The sequence below is a fragment of the Protobothrops mucrosquamatus genome, unplaced genomic scaffold, assembly GCF_001527695.2.
Source record: "Protobothrops mucrosquamatus isolate PMUCROS unplaced genomic scaffold, P.Mucros_1.0 scaffold18, whole genome shotgun sequence".
Classification (NCBI taxonomy): domain Eukaryota; kingdom Metazoa; phylum Chordata; class Lepidosauria; order Squamata; family Viperidae; genus Protobothrops; species Protobothrops mucrosquamatus.
The window spans coordinates 171,189-185,383 of NW_015386403.1; the positions used below are offsets into that span (position 1 = coordinate 171,189).

General features: G+C 44.1%; 1 protein-coding gene across 1 annotated transcript in view; it reads right to left on the reverse strand.

Moving 5' to 3' along the window:
• The window catches only part of KAT2B (lysine acetyltransferase 2B), an 83,424-nt gene extending 71,836 nt beyond the window's left edge, over positions 1-11,588 (reverse strand). Inside the window, exon 1 of the mRNA XM_015810737.2 lies at positions 11,259-11,588. Coding sequence (XP_015666223.2) covers positions 11,259-11,588 — 330 coding nt within the window. The remainder of the gene's footprint in view (positions 1-11,258) is intronic.
• Between the last annotated feature and the right edge of the window lie 2,607 nt (positions 11,589-14,195).

Consider the following 14,195-nt stretch of genomic DNA (forward strand, 5'->3'; position numbering starts at 1 on the left):
TGGGGACCAAGTGGCTCTTGGGGAAGTTTACCGAGAACCCGTGGTCCTGGAGCAGCTTTACCACCAGTTCGAGATCTGTTCTGGCGGCGTGGATGGAAGACGATTGTATCAGGATGTCGTCCAGATAACACTGGACCCTGACAGGTACCATCCTCAAGTGAGCTGCTAGGACCGCCAGGATCTTGGTAAACACCCTGGGAGCCGATGAAAGACCGAAGGGAAGGGCCTTGTATTGATAATGACGGCCCTTGTATACGAACCGTAGGAACCTCCGGTGGGCGAGAGAGATGGGGACATGGAGGTATGCTTCCGTGAGGTCGATAGACGTCAGGAAGTCCCCCTTCCTTACGCTCCCTAAGATGGATCTGAGCGTTTGCATCTTGAATTTTTGATACACAAGATGAAAATTTAAGGCCTTTAGATCTAAAATGGCCCTCCATCCCCCTGACGCTTTTGGGACGACAAAGAGTATGGAGTAAAATCCCCGACCTATCTGGTCCTCCGGAACGGTTTCTATGGCTCGTATGTCCAGCAGATGCTGGATGGCTTCGCCCATCAGGGCCCTCTTGGCCCGATTTCGAGGGTATGGGCAAGAAATGAACCTGGTTGGTGGGTCGGAGTTGAACTCCAGGTAGAGGCCGGAATTTATGGTTTTGAGGACCCATGCGTCCGTGGTGGTAGCCTCCCATTGGTGGGTGAACAGGGACAGCCTGCCCCCTATGGGAGGGACCATCAGGAAGTCATCTGGAGCGACGGAAAGGCCGGCCGCTCCCTCGAAAGGGCCGCTTACCCTGAAACTGCTGTCTGGTTTTGGTTGCCTGTCGATCGTACTGTTTGTCCTGTCTGTCCTGTCTGGCCGGAAAGGGTCGGAAAGGTTGCGAGTAATTATACCTGTTCCCGGCCCGAAAGGATTGTCGACGGGAAAAAATTTTTTGACGCTTTTCTGGTTTCTTGAGAATATGGCTAAGGACCTTGTGCTTATCCTTATTCTCAGTGAGGTAGGGATTCAAAGCCTCACCAAACAGTTTGCCTCCTTGGTACGGAGCCGCCGCCAGACGCCACTTAGACTTGGCGTCCGCTTGCCAGTGTTTGAGCCAAAGCATACGACGTCCCGAGATGCTGGATGCCATGGCTTTGGAGGCAAATTTGGAGGCTTGGAGAGTTGCATCTGATGCATACTCCAGGGCCGCCACCATTTTACTAATCTCCTGCTGTGACTGGAGGTCATCTTCCGGGGTACGGGCTTGGAGCTGTTTAAGCCAGCGGTGAGCAGCTCTGTTGAAAAAGGATGCCGAAGTGGCAGCTCTAATTGCCCAAGCATTCGCCTGGTGAGTCTTACGAAATGCTAACTCACACTTACGGTCATCCGCCCTGAGAGCATCAGATACATCTCCCGCTATAGCGGTAGGGGAAACTAAGGGACCAAAAGGTTCGTCCACAGCGGGCACCTCTAGGGCCTCCTCCAAGTCTTTGGCCACGTTGTAAAGCTTTTTGTCCGTGGCGCTTGGGAGAGGAAGGGAGGCCGGAGATGCCCATTGTTTTTTGACAGCAGTCAGAAACATGGGGGGACAAGGAATCCGGTGTTGAGTTGCCACCGGCTCAGTAAAGTTAGGATCGAATTCTGAGTCAGGAGAAACCGTGGTCGTTGACGAGGACTCAGCACCGGGTTGTGCTGTGGATGAGGCCTTGCGGAGTAAGGTCACAAAAAAGGAAGGGTTAAACATACCACTGAATGAAGGGGCCTGAATGGAGGATTCCTCCTCATCAGACATAGGGAACTCCTGTTCATTTTCTGGGGCCTGAAGAGACACCCCCTCCGAATACGAGGATCCCGAAGGTGAGGAGGGTGCATACTGCTCTTCAGGTCCTTGATCAATCATGGACAGATGATCACTACCTATCGGTCTAGGAGGCACGGTCCTTGCGTTGAGTGCGCGTTCAACCGCCTGCGCAATTAATAGGTTCAATCGATCCTCTGAAGGGAGGGAAGGAGACTCAACTGCACGAAGCCCCGCTGCTGTGGGGGTGAAAGTAGCCTCCGGAGTGCCATGTTGTGTATGTGCAACTGATGTCAGGGGCATGTGGTCATAGGCCAGATCCTCAGTTTGGGGATTATCTATTCTCGCAATTTTTTGGGCCTTAGAGAATTCTTTTTCCAAGGCTTGGTGTCTCCTGTTAGCCTGCTTCTCCGCCCTCTTGGAGGTTTTGCTAGTGGATCTGACCTTATTTTTGGATGAGGTCTTATTAGCTTCCTCCACAGTAGCATGGGCAGAGGTTGAGGGGACCGCTGATGCGGGGACAATACCCCTCGATGGAGGGTCAGTAGCCTCCATTCTCTGATAACACAGGGACTTGTGGGGACCCCCCGGTATCAAGAGAAATTAGTCAACGGGAAGGACAGGCGCACTATGGGTACGTCTGGAAACCCGGACACAAATATGAGAGCAGCTGACTTTGTTAAGCGGACAGAACAGACACGCAGCGGGTATGTCTGAAATCCGCTCTGCTCTACAAAAAGGATAATAAAAGGTGCTCAGAGGGACCACCTGATATCCTGAGGCCTAAGAATTTGGGAGCACAAAAGGTACTCTTTTGCGTCCAAAGACGCTGAGGCCTAAATTGCAGTTGAAGGCACCAAGTCTGAGGAGTAGAATGTTAAGGGCGATAAGGTATGCTGTGATCTAGGACAATGTACTGTATTGTATTGATTTTATTATTGTTTTTGTCAGTTTTGAACTCCCAGGCCAGGATGTTCTTACAGTGTCCAACAAAATGGCGGTCAGAACCCAAACTTGTTACTTGACCCGCCCACTGTGAGACTGCAAGGCCTCGCCTAGGAGAGCCTTCACTTCCGGATGTTGTGGAAAGTAAATAAACTGATCCTGTCGTTCGCGCCTAACCAGCGGTCGAAATTGTTAATTTCTAAGCTCCGGTAACAATAAAACCTCGTGGTCGTGCGAACAAAATGGCGGCCGCGGCCGAATAATGGCGGCCGCGCTTGAATAACGGCCCCGTTGTCACTCGGAGAGATAGCCCCGTGAGTGGGAACAGGAGCCCAAATTCGGACGAGCTGGGAGGATTATCAACCAGTTCAGTGGGATTTCTAATATTAAACAAATTAGCGAGGTCTTCGCGCTCGTGCGGTCTCCAAAATGGCGGCCGCGCACGCGAATAACGATCAGGTGTGGAGCCTAGGAAATGCTCTTCCTGCTCCAAGGCCCGCAGCGGGCCTTAAAGGCACGAAAAAGCAAACGCCACCGTTGCTCCCCACTGCAATCAGCCTCGTAAGCGCTGGCGCTGATTGGAGAATGTCCTTCCCCGTTCGTTTGGGGCGCGCGTGCGTCTCAAAGGCTGCCGAAATTGCTTCTGCGGCCTCGAGAAACCACTTAAGTTCCCTATGAGGTCTGCCGGCCACCGGGCTCGCAGCCGTGAGCTCCGGGGAAATCCTCGTGATCTAACAGCCGTTAGATCATGGAACACACTCAGCCGCCTTTTATTGGTAAAGCTCCTGGGGGGAGGGAAGGGAGAAGGGGCCCCCTCCTGCCTTCCTATGATCCTTACTCCCCCCACTACAGAGCTGAATTAATATTGGTGATTTGGGGCTAAATTTAAATAAGTAGGGAGCNAGAAGAGATGGAAATTCACAAAAGGTGTAGACTATACCTATGAGCCAGAGTTTTACGTCCTGTCCATGGGCAAGATCAAGTCAAGACTGGAAAATGGAGCCAGGACGGGGCGTGACAACTTTGGCTGACTTGATCTGATTGGGCAGGAATACAGTCTCCACCCATTCTGTGGATCCTCCATCTCCAGTGCTGGAGAAAGTAGGGTTGAACAAACCAATCAAGGGAGGGGCCTCCGTATGCGCCTCATCATCCAACCACTGATCCTCTTCGAGGACCTGCTCCGAATATTCGGATACCTCGCTCCCACAGGAATGTAGTGGAGAAGCCGGATCTGGGTACTGATAATCCCTGGATCGTGAAGTCCCCGCACAAGGGAGAGGGTGTGACGTCCCTGGGGTTGCTGGGGCACATGCTGAAGAAGCCATAGCTTGAGCAACAGCCTGAGAAATCATGGTCTGGAGTTGGTCCGTAAATGAAGATTGCTCCAGGGGGCGGAGTCCCGTCGCTGTAGGAGTGAACGAAGCTGACGGAGCCTGAGATGGACCCGCAAGGGAGAAATTCTCCGAGACTCTACCCGCCACTGTGGGAGGGGTGAACTCGGCCCCTGGTGGCGGATCCTGGGTCCGCACTCTTAGATCCTGCTCAAAAAGAGAAAGGTGATCCTGGCTGAACCCAAGTGAGAGATCCTGATCTAGATTCTGTTCTGGAGACCAAGCCTGCACGAAGGACGAGGGACGGGGGTCCCCCACTGTTGATGCAATAGGAGGAGGAGCCGAGGGAATCAGGCCCTCGGCTGTGCGCTTTTGGGCTTTGGAAAATTGCCTTTCTAATGCCCTGTGTCTGCGACCAGCCTGCTTTTCAGCTATATATATAAAGGCACCTTCCCGAGAAGGATTGCCCTGTCAATCACACTGTGTGGGCTGAATCAGTCACCCCCACAGCATAGGCTGAGGAATCGAATTAGCAATAAAATAATAGCCACAGAGAAAACAATTGAGGAATCCAAGAAGCAATAAATTAATAGCCAGAGAGAAAACAACTGGAGAAAGGAAACTGAAAGTAGAAATTGAAACCAGAGGGAAGAACCTTCTGCCGGGTAAATAACTGAAAGCAGTAATTGAAAAAACAAAGGGAACAGCCTTCTGCCTGGTAATTAGTAAGAGAGAAGGACGAATTGCAAGATAAGGAGGTTTAGTAAGGCAGCATGAATCCGGAGGAAAAAAGCCCCGTCGCGTCACGTTTAAAACGGAGCTGACAATGCAGGGAGGAGACTGCCTCAGGGAAGCTAAGAAAACCGCTTTTGAAACACTTGCCGAACTGGGACAGCGCTGATCCCAGCGCTGATCAGATGGCAGAGAATGAAAAATCCACGAATGGGAATCAAACAAAAAGAAATATGACCTGTCCTCCTAAAAGTCTGCTTTGGGAGCCAATTTTTCACGTCTGTCCTGGGCTGAGACCAAATCGAAACTGAGGCAAGGTCCAATCCAGCAGGGGCGTGTCAACTTGATTGATTTGGTCTGATTGGGCTAGAGGACTTCTTTAACCCATTCGTGGATTCTCCAATCTTTTCCATGCTGGAGAATAAATGCTATTACAATGAATAGATAGGGACTTAGTTAAAAGTACTTGAAGTACTTTATATACAGATATATTTACAACTATATTTACCAGTAGAATTGTCATTTTTCCTCAAGTAAAAACACTCTCTAAAGACAAATGTCATTCTGCTTGTTTGTTCTTGCACTCATGACCATATTGTCCAAAAAAAGACAAGAGGATAGTGATAACTTTTTCATGCTTCAGGCTTAAGGATGAAATCAAACAGAGGTCCCAAATGGGACTGCTCTAGGAATTTCCTCTCACTGATTTTTTTTTACTTTACACATAGGTACATACATACTACATTGGGTGAGGGTTAAAAAGTGGCAGAAGGGAGTGAAGCTCATTAAGCCTCATTGAATTGAGTATCAGGTAGCACTTTCCACAAGTGAGAACTACAGAGTTGGGAGGAGGAATTATTTTGCAGCTTCCCACTACTGTGGCCGACCCTATCAGTCCAGTCTGAAAGGAAAATGGAATCTGTTGATGTTCTACAGAACAGCAAGTTCTGCATAAAACTAATCTAGAAAAGAAATCTGTAGGCTTGTCAAAAGTTTCTACAGACTCCACAAATCATAACTCACTTGCCTTTGCTCTAAAGAATCCTGAGCGAAAACAGTAGTGTGTGCATTTAATAAAATTTTCCTAAGGGAAAAGGTATGATTAGTACCTATACAATAGAAGCAAAGGGATGCCCCATAATTAAAACTGTGTTCTTCAATCAAAGCAAAGTAAAATTTACTTCTCCAAAATATCCAACCATATAATCTCTCACATATAACTTTACTGGGTTATAATAAAGAAAATAGAATTTGACTATTAGAATACAATTTATTTAAACATAATATGGAAATCCTATTTGTTTACCTAGAAAAATAAAAAGGAAGAATATGTACATCTCTCAGAAAGTGAATGTTAACTGGTCAACAATTATTAAAGCAAACATAAGCATATGTAATTGGAATTAAAACAGAATATCTACTTTGATACTTCTGTGTCCTAAAGTAAATAACTAATAATTAAGTTTAACCACATGCAGCTGCTATAAATGGATATACAAGTAGTCCTACATTTACAGTACTTCATTAGTGGCCATTCAAAGTTACATTACTGAAAAAAGTACCTTATGACCGTTTTTCAAAATTATGACCTTGATCATGTGATCAAAATTCAGACACTTGACTCATATTTGTGATGGTCACAGAATGCTGGGATCATGTGATCACCTTTTGCGACCTTCTAATAAGCAAAGTCAATGGGGAAGCTAGATTCACTTAACAACTATGTTATTAACTTAACAACTACAGTGATTTACTTAACAATTGTGGCAAGGTCGTAAAATGGGGCAATACTCACTTAACAAATGTCTCACTTAACAACAGAAATTTTGGGCTCAATTGTGGTCATAAATCAAGGACTACTATACTGCTTTCTAATTCACCTCTATTTATACCTTCTCATTTTTCCTAAAACTTCCTTAGAGTTAAATTTTAAATTGTTAAGTTCCTTATGCCCCAATAAAGTATTATACACTATCAAGTAATTGTGCATGCAATATATAATTTGTCAAATTGTATAATTCTGTTAATTTTACTAACAATTCAGTGTCACTTTTACTAACCAACCAGGACAATTATATTATTAGTTTATAAATTAAAAATAAAAAAACATTTGTCCATTTGTTTACTGAGTACAGTATTTACTTGTTTCTTTATTGAGTATAGTGATCAGGCAGAAACTTTTAAGGAAATTTCTTGTGATGTTAAATCATCAGAAATTAGATTTTCTGTGTTGGCATTAATGTTAAGGTAAAGGTTTGTTCTCCAAGCTTGTGGGTTGGTTTCCAAATGTTTTGTTACCAGGCTAGGTATCATCTTCAGCAGAGTTTAGGTCAGGGGTCCTCAACCCTTGGTCCATGCACCAGTACCAGTACGCAGCATGCCAGCAACCAGTCCGCACAAACAAGCAAAGCCCTATCCGCGGGATGCAGGCAGCACACAAAACCACGCACCCTCCAGTCCGCAGAAAAATCTCTCTCCACGGAACCAGTCCCTGGAGCCCAAAAAGTTGGGGACCTCTGGTTTAGGGGATGTCAATGTCAGTACTCTTTTGTTTATAAAGGCTTCAAGTGTCAAGTGAGGGTCTTGTGATGGGTCAGGTGAGTCATCTGAGAGGCTTATGATGAGTCTTGTGATGAGGTTACAACAGGTCAAGGTCATCAGGAAGTGAAGTGCTGGTGGAGGGGAAGAGGGCCTTGGGTAGGTTGGTTGAGAGTTGGTGCTCTATCTGGTTGGCTGTGAGGTTGATTTGGATTCTGAAGGGTTCATAGGCTGGTTATAGGTCAATGTGTCTATTGATGGAATTGCTTGTGGAATGCCAAGCTTCGATGAACTCATGAGTGTGGTGGGTGGTAGCATGGCTGATGATTTTAGTGTTGCTCCAATCAAATTGGTGTTGTTTATGTTTATTTAGATTTGTATACCGCCCTATCTCCCTTACGGGACTCAGGGCGGTGAACAGGCGATAATAAAAATCACAATAAATATCTATTCTAAAATCAAATTAAATAAATAAAGGCCTGCTCTAAAATACCCCATATAAAAACCTATACTGGTATATAGGTTGGTGTCGTTGTGGATAGAGATTAAGGATTTGGGATCGTGGCGTTAATGTTGACAATTATTTCAAGCAGTTTGTGATACACTTACCAATGTTCTGCTCAAAACACAGGCACTTAGATATGTATTGTATAGTCATTGCATTCCATAAATCAATTATGCAGCAAAAATGTATAATTTTCTATCTAAATACTGATCAAGGAGTGTTGCAAGTATTATTTCCAAAATAATTTACAAATGTATGTTTCATTCATATATTGTTACATGTACAAATGTTACATCAACATTTGTTAAATGAATTTTGCCCCATTTTACGACTTTTCTTGCCACATTAAGTGAATCATTGCAGTTGTTCACTTAATAACACGACTGTTAAGTGAATCTGGATACCCATTGACTTTGCTGTGTCCTGGGGTCATGTGTTCACCTTTTTCAACTTTCTAAGAAGCAAAATCAATGGGTATCCAGATTCACTTAACAATCATGTTATTAAATGAACAACTGCAGTGATTCACTTAACTGTGGCAAGAAAAGTCGTAAAATGGCGAAGTTTTGATCACACGACCATGGAAATGCTGCAACATTGGTAAGGGGAAAATGATCGTAAGTCACTTTTTTCAGTGTTGTTGTAATCTTTGAATAGTCACTAAATGAACTATTGTAAGTCGAGGATTACCTGTATTAAGTATACCTTAACTACTCCTTGGATTAGCAATTAGCAAAGGATTAGCAAAATCCTTTGATTTTAAAGAGATTAATACACGAATTTGCTTTTACATGCTGGATGCCTCTTATGTTCAGAAAAATAGTTACAATAATTTGGCTGTTGGAGAGTAACTCAGGAGTTGAAACATTAGTGAGCTGGACAGTTTTTTCCTATTTTTATAGCATTTTAGGCTAACATGAAGTGTGTTGATAACAAGACTCTGAATCAATCATTCTACATGAAAGTCATTTTTTTCTTTTTCCTGGCTATATCCCTATTTGAATCTATAAAGATATCTATGATTTTCCAGTGATAGAATTAGTTAAATGAATTATAACACAACATAGGAAAGATAAATCTTTCCTGATTTGCAGCAGTACATGTCTCAATATATATGGTGTGTCACGGTTTGTACTTTTTTAATTACAAAAAATAAGAATCTTTTAGCAACATGGTCAAAGTTCTGGAAGTTGCTCTATTTATAACAGTTACTAGATCATTTTTTTCTTTTTTAATTATTGCACTTAACCACTTCTGAGGCCGTGTTCATCTTTTAATATTATTTTATACAATCATGAAATTAAAATATGTAAAACACTACATAAAATCTGTTCAAAGACAAGAATATAAGAATGGAGAACTAGGGCCTTGGAAGATAAAATTTCAAATCCCTATATAACACTGGACTATCTAAATGATATTACTTCTGTCACCACCACTCAGACCTACATAGTACATGGTACTACTAGATTAAAATGAGAAAAAGGAAGAATGCACACAATGAGCAAAATTTCTTCAAAAACTGTAATAGGATAAATAAAGCTCTGCATGGTTTTATTTGACCTAGCTTCCTTTTGCAGTAATAACATTGATATAAACAGAGAAAAAAAATCCTTTCAATGTATTTCCAGGCTGCTGAGCTCTTTCTAACCTCACACAATTGATAATCCACTTTTGTGTGCGTGTGTCAGAGTTCTTGTCAGCCATAGGCTGCAGAAGGAACAAGCCACAATCCCCACCTCCTTCTGCTGCCATCCTGTCAAAACAAAGGCTCTGTTGCCAAGATTTGGCAGAAGGAAGTGGGTGAACAGGAGGAGCTATAACTGCTTGTCTCCAATACAAGTATCTCTTTTACTCTCCTCCTCTCTCACATTCACTGGCACTACACACTATTCAATAGGGAGTGCTGGAATGACTTTTTTGCAAACCTCCCCTGCTGGAAAAAAAATATAAAAAAATCAGGAAGCAGAATTGTTTATCTCTTAGCAAATACAGTGGCTGTTTAAAGCAGAAATTGGTTTTGTGCCTAATTTTATGTTTACATGAGAAGCAATTGAAACAGCATTTTACCAAGCAAATAACACAATGAAAACCAAAGCTGGCACAGCCTGTTGGGGTTGAGTTCTCTTGACTCTGTTACTTGCATTGATATTCTGCTTTGTTTCAGCAGTGTATCTTTTTATGACTGCTGCCAAAATAGTTTATTTTCTTACTACTGCAAAAAACAGGAGCAGAATGGTAGCACATAATGCACACATCTGTATTCTCCTCGTTAAAACACTTCTTCCAACATATCACTAGGAATATGCATATTAAAAGATAGACCTAAAAAAATAAAGATTGATGATGGGATCATAGGCTAGTAGACACAAAGAAGAAAACAACTTTGATAGAACTCAGTAGAGTGTTAAAGATACAAAACAGAATGGAGCAGGTAACCTACTCCCTAGCTTGATGCCATCCAGACTTGTAGAGATGCAATTTCCTTTATTCTCAGGGCCACTGTGATTGTAATTATCAGAGCTCATTTGAAGGACACCAGGCTGGAGAAACTTATTCAAAAGCAGAACAGAAATGAACCACATGGAATGATAACAAAAGATTCAAGTGAAGAAACTGAGCTAAGCTTTGCAGACAAAAAGCAAAACAAAGCCAGAGAAAGGTAAACTGAAAAATACTGCTGTGCAGAGATTACAGAGAGGTAACCAAAGGTGTCTCCACTGAGCAGTTGAACAAAGGAAAGGGGAATTGATCTCTGACAATTGTTATATGGGCTAAATTTTAGCACGTTTTGCATCTTGCCAGAGTTGAAACAAATGAAATGAAGATCTAGTGAAGATCTGACCAGCACTAAAAAGTTTTTACCCTAAATATTCACAGTTGTTCCACACATGGACAATTTCTAGGACAGTTTCATTTTCAAGAATTTTTTATATTTGACGTCTGATATTTTTAAACTCTATGTAGTATTTCGCACACAGAACTCCAATTGATGCAACATAATTTTGTACTGCAGATGAAAACCATGGATATATGCAAGAAATAATTAATCAGAATTGCTCTTTATAAAATACACAGGTACACATGAATAATTGAGCAGAAAACCACTTTTCCAATTGGAAAACAATTGTCACGCTAAACACTAATAGGAAATCCAGCGGGAAACCGCACAGGCGTACCCTCAAAATGACCACCGAGCCAACCGCTGCGTTTTAGAGCCTATTTATTTCATTAAAAGCACCGGCTGCAGTCCCAGCGAACCACTCCCGCACCTCCCCTTCTGACGACAACTATAAACTGCAACAGCTACATCTTTGGGCGCCCCCTAAGGGCAAGCAGCAAGTGCGGCGACCTCTGTGCTGGACGTCGGTGCAATCCCTTAATCTTATCTGTTTTTCCTCCCCAACCCTAGAGCTGGCTGGGTACCTTGCAGGCAGAATAAACTCCCAGTTTCTCTAGCTTCTTGGCGCGGGGTGCAGAGCGAAGCTGTGCCTTCTTCCCCGCGATACGAGCCGAGCCGAGCCCCCCGCCGCTGTTGCTACTACTACCACTTCCACTGCCTCCTCCTGCAGGGCTCTCAGCAGTAGCAGCTGCGGCAGCAGCGATAACAGCTCGGGCGGGACCACAAGCAGGCAACCCTCCAGCGGCCGGGGAACCCTGCTGCAGTGCTCCGGCCCCGCCGCCGTTGACCCCAAGGCTTGCTCCTGCTGCCGCTGCAGCTGCAGCTCCAAGCCCGGCCGCACCGGCCTCAGACATGCCGCAGCAGCGCGGGCGGCGGGAGGCTCGGCTCTGTTGTGACCGACGCCAGCCTTGCTCCGTGCCCGGTTCAGCGCGCCCGTCGAGCGCTCTGGACCCTCCCCTTTCCCCGCTTTGCAGCCGCCGGCTGCTCCCAAGGAGGGAGGGGACAGGCCGCACCGCGGGCGGGTCCTGCTGGGGAAGGGAAGAGAAGGCGGAGGCGAGGCGCCTGTTAAGGAGACAGTAAGGGAGAAAGACGGACATGTTCTTGGAGCTTGGCGTGGTTGTCCCTCTTGGCGGAAAGATCCCGCTGCCGACACGGCCTGGGCCTCCCTCGCCTAGGTGCTAAAACAGTGCCGCCTCCAACAGCTCTCCCTTAGCAGCATATTCACGGCTATGTAACCTTCCAGAGTCCATTTTTGCGCCCCAGGACGGGCATCGTACTTCTCTGTGCCCTGCGCGCGGCGCCCATGCCCAAAGATCGTCTTGCGGAGAACGGAGCTATGATGGCAGGGCGGAATGGAGTGGGTCGGGTTGGCGAAAGCCCCTCTGTTACAGAATCCAGGCTTCTCCAATTTGTCAGGAAATAAGTCTTCTGGAATGGTGAAGACGAGGACTTTAGAGGTGCCGTGAGATACCAGCTTATGCCGCAATGAATCTCCGGCACTCTACCATGTCACAGAACTCGTGAGCGCGGGCGCGCGCACGGATATTTGCTGTGTAAAAACTACCACTCGGAGGCGAAAGTGAGAAGTTCCCTCGGTGCGTGCTACTTCCTCAAAAGGTAGAGAAAGGGGCGAACCTGGCCCGCAGCAGACTGGACCGAGGCCCTCGGGTGATAACAGCTGCCTCGTGCACGCTTCCACCCTTGGGCGCGCGCCAAGTACTGTAGTGGTGACAGCCAAACATGCGCTCCCGCCTACATAAGTTATCTCGCGGCCTTTCCCTTGCTTCCAAAGAGCATAGAGCAATATCTTTAGGATAAAAGGAAGTTCACGATTCGTTCATTCCTTCATACGTTCATTTCTGAAAAAGTTGTTGCGTTAGAAAGCGAGCTCGCAGACCTGTTGAAGGTAAATGCTGAAGAGGCACTCGGGAGGAGCTTCAACAGCCATTGTTACTTTGGCTTGGATTAAAGAAAAACTGGTTAAAATTGCAGGAAGGGAAAAGTGATAGCTGGCAATGGAAAACCTTGCATCGACTTCCTCGCGACCAACTTTTTTAAAATCGCGAGAGAGATGAGAGATGAGAAAATCAGCTCTCTAGTTAACAAGCTTTGCCATTTCCTGAAATGATTTGCTGGAGGAGATGGCATTAAGATGACAACCTAACTAACTCTTGTTTGTTGATTATCTATTTCACTGACTTTTTGCTTCATTGTTTTCTATTACTCCTTTGCCCTACCAATGGTATATATTCTCTCCAGAGATAATCCATGCAGCAGTAAACAATTGGTCCATGGTGGTTTATGTCAAAATAGTCTTCTAACTAGACCTAGACAAGCTTTACAATAGTTGAAAACTAATCTAGAGTAAGATGGTCTTTTAATTCTTTTTAGAATAGGAGGGCTAAAGTTTTTTAAGTTAGATGTTTAGTTTTGCAGGTTCATATTTCTGTTTTCATTTCTGTATCGTGTTTCATGTTTATTTTACATGTAGAACATTAATAAAGATTACATTAAAAACAAGCTATAGCAAAAAGTATATCTCTTACTGTTTATTTAAACATTTGTATATCATATATTTTAACACTTCCAAGCCAATTACTTACAAAGATACTATCAAAAAGTCTTTTCACATGACTCCAAAATATTTTGGTACATATCAAATTTATTTAGGAAAAAAAATAATCCTAAATGATGGTACAACTTAAAAGCTTTTTGGGGGGTTGTTACCTACTTGGTCTCAAATGACAAAAGACAGTTTGCTGCCAGAGCAAACATTCCTAAAAGTGAATTCCAGTCCTTACAATTGTATGTTAAGTCACTGAGCTAGAAATCAGGAGATTGTAATTCTAGTCCAGCTTTAGGCATAAAACCAGCTGGATCACTTTGGGTCAGTTACTCATTCTCAGCCCTTGCAAGAAGAAAGCTAGAGCAAACCAAAAATCTTGCCAACAAAACTTTAGGGATTAGTTGAGGCTGTCACTAGGAGTTGAGGATGATTCAAAGGCAACCATTTTAACTCTTAATGTAATCAGTTCAAAAAGGTCCAGTCATAAATTCATACATTAACTTCATACATTATGTCACTATATCTACAGAGGGCTTTGCTGTGATCTAATATAAAATACCTAGTGTGTTGAATACAAACCTTCCTCTTATTTTTGCATCTTTTTGCCACTTTTTTTGAAAGGTCAGCAAACTCTAAGCAGCTAACATGGTGCTTAATTTTTTCCCCCATGATAACTGAGAAAGAGTGCGTGTTCAAGTCCATACTGTATTAACTCCTGACAAATGCCTAGACAGAAAATGATTGGCTCAAATCATTTACTAAACCCCATGATTGAACAGGGACTTGAACCTCAGTCTTTCCAACCTAAATCCAACACTTAAATCAGTAAATTTGGCAGTTGTAAGCACTTTCACATCCCACTAATGTCAATAGATCTTGAAGACTGGTTTAAGCT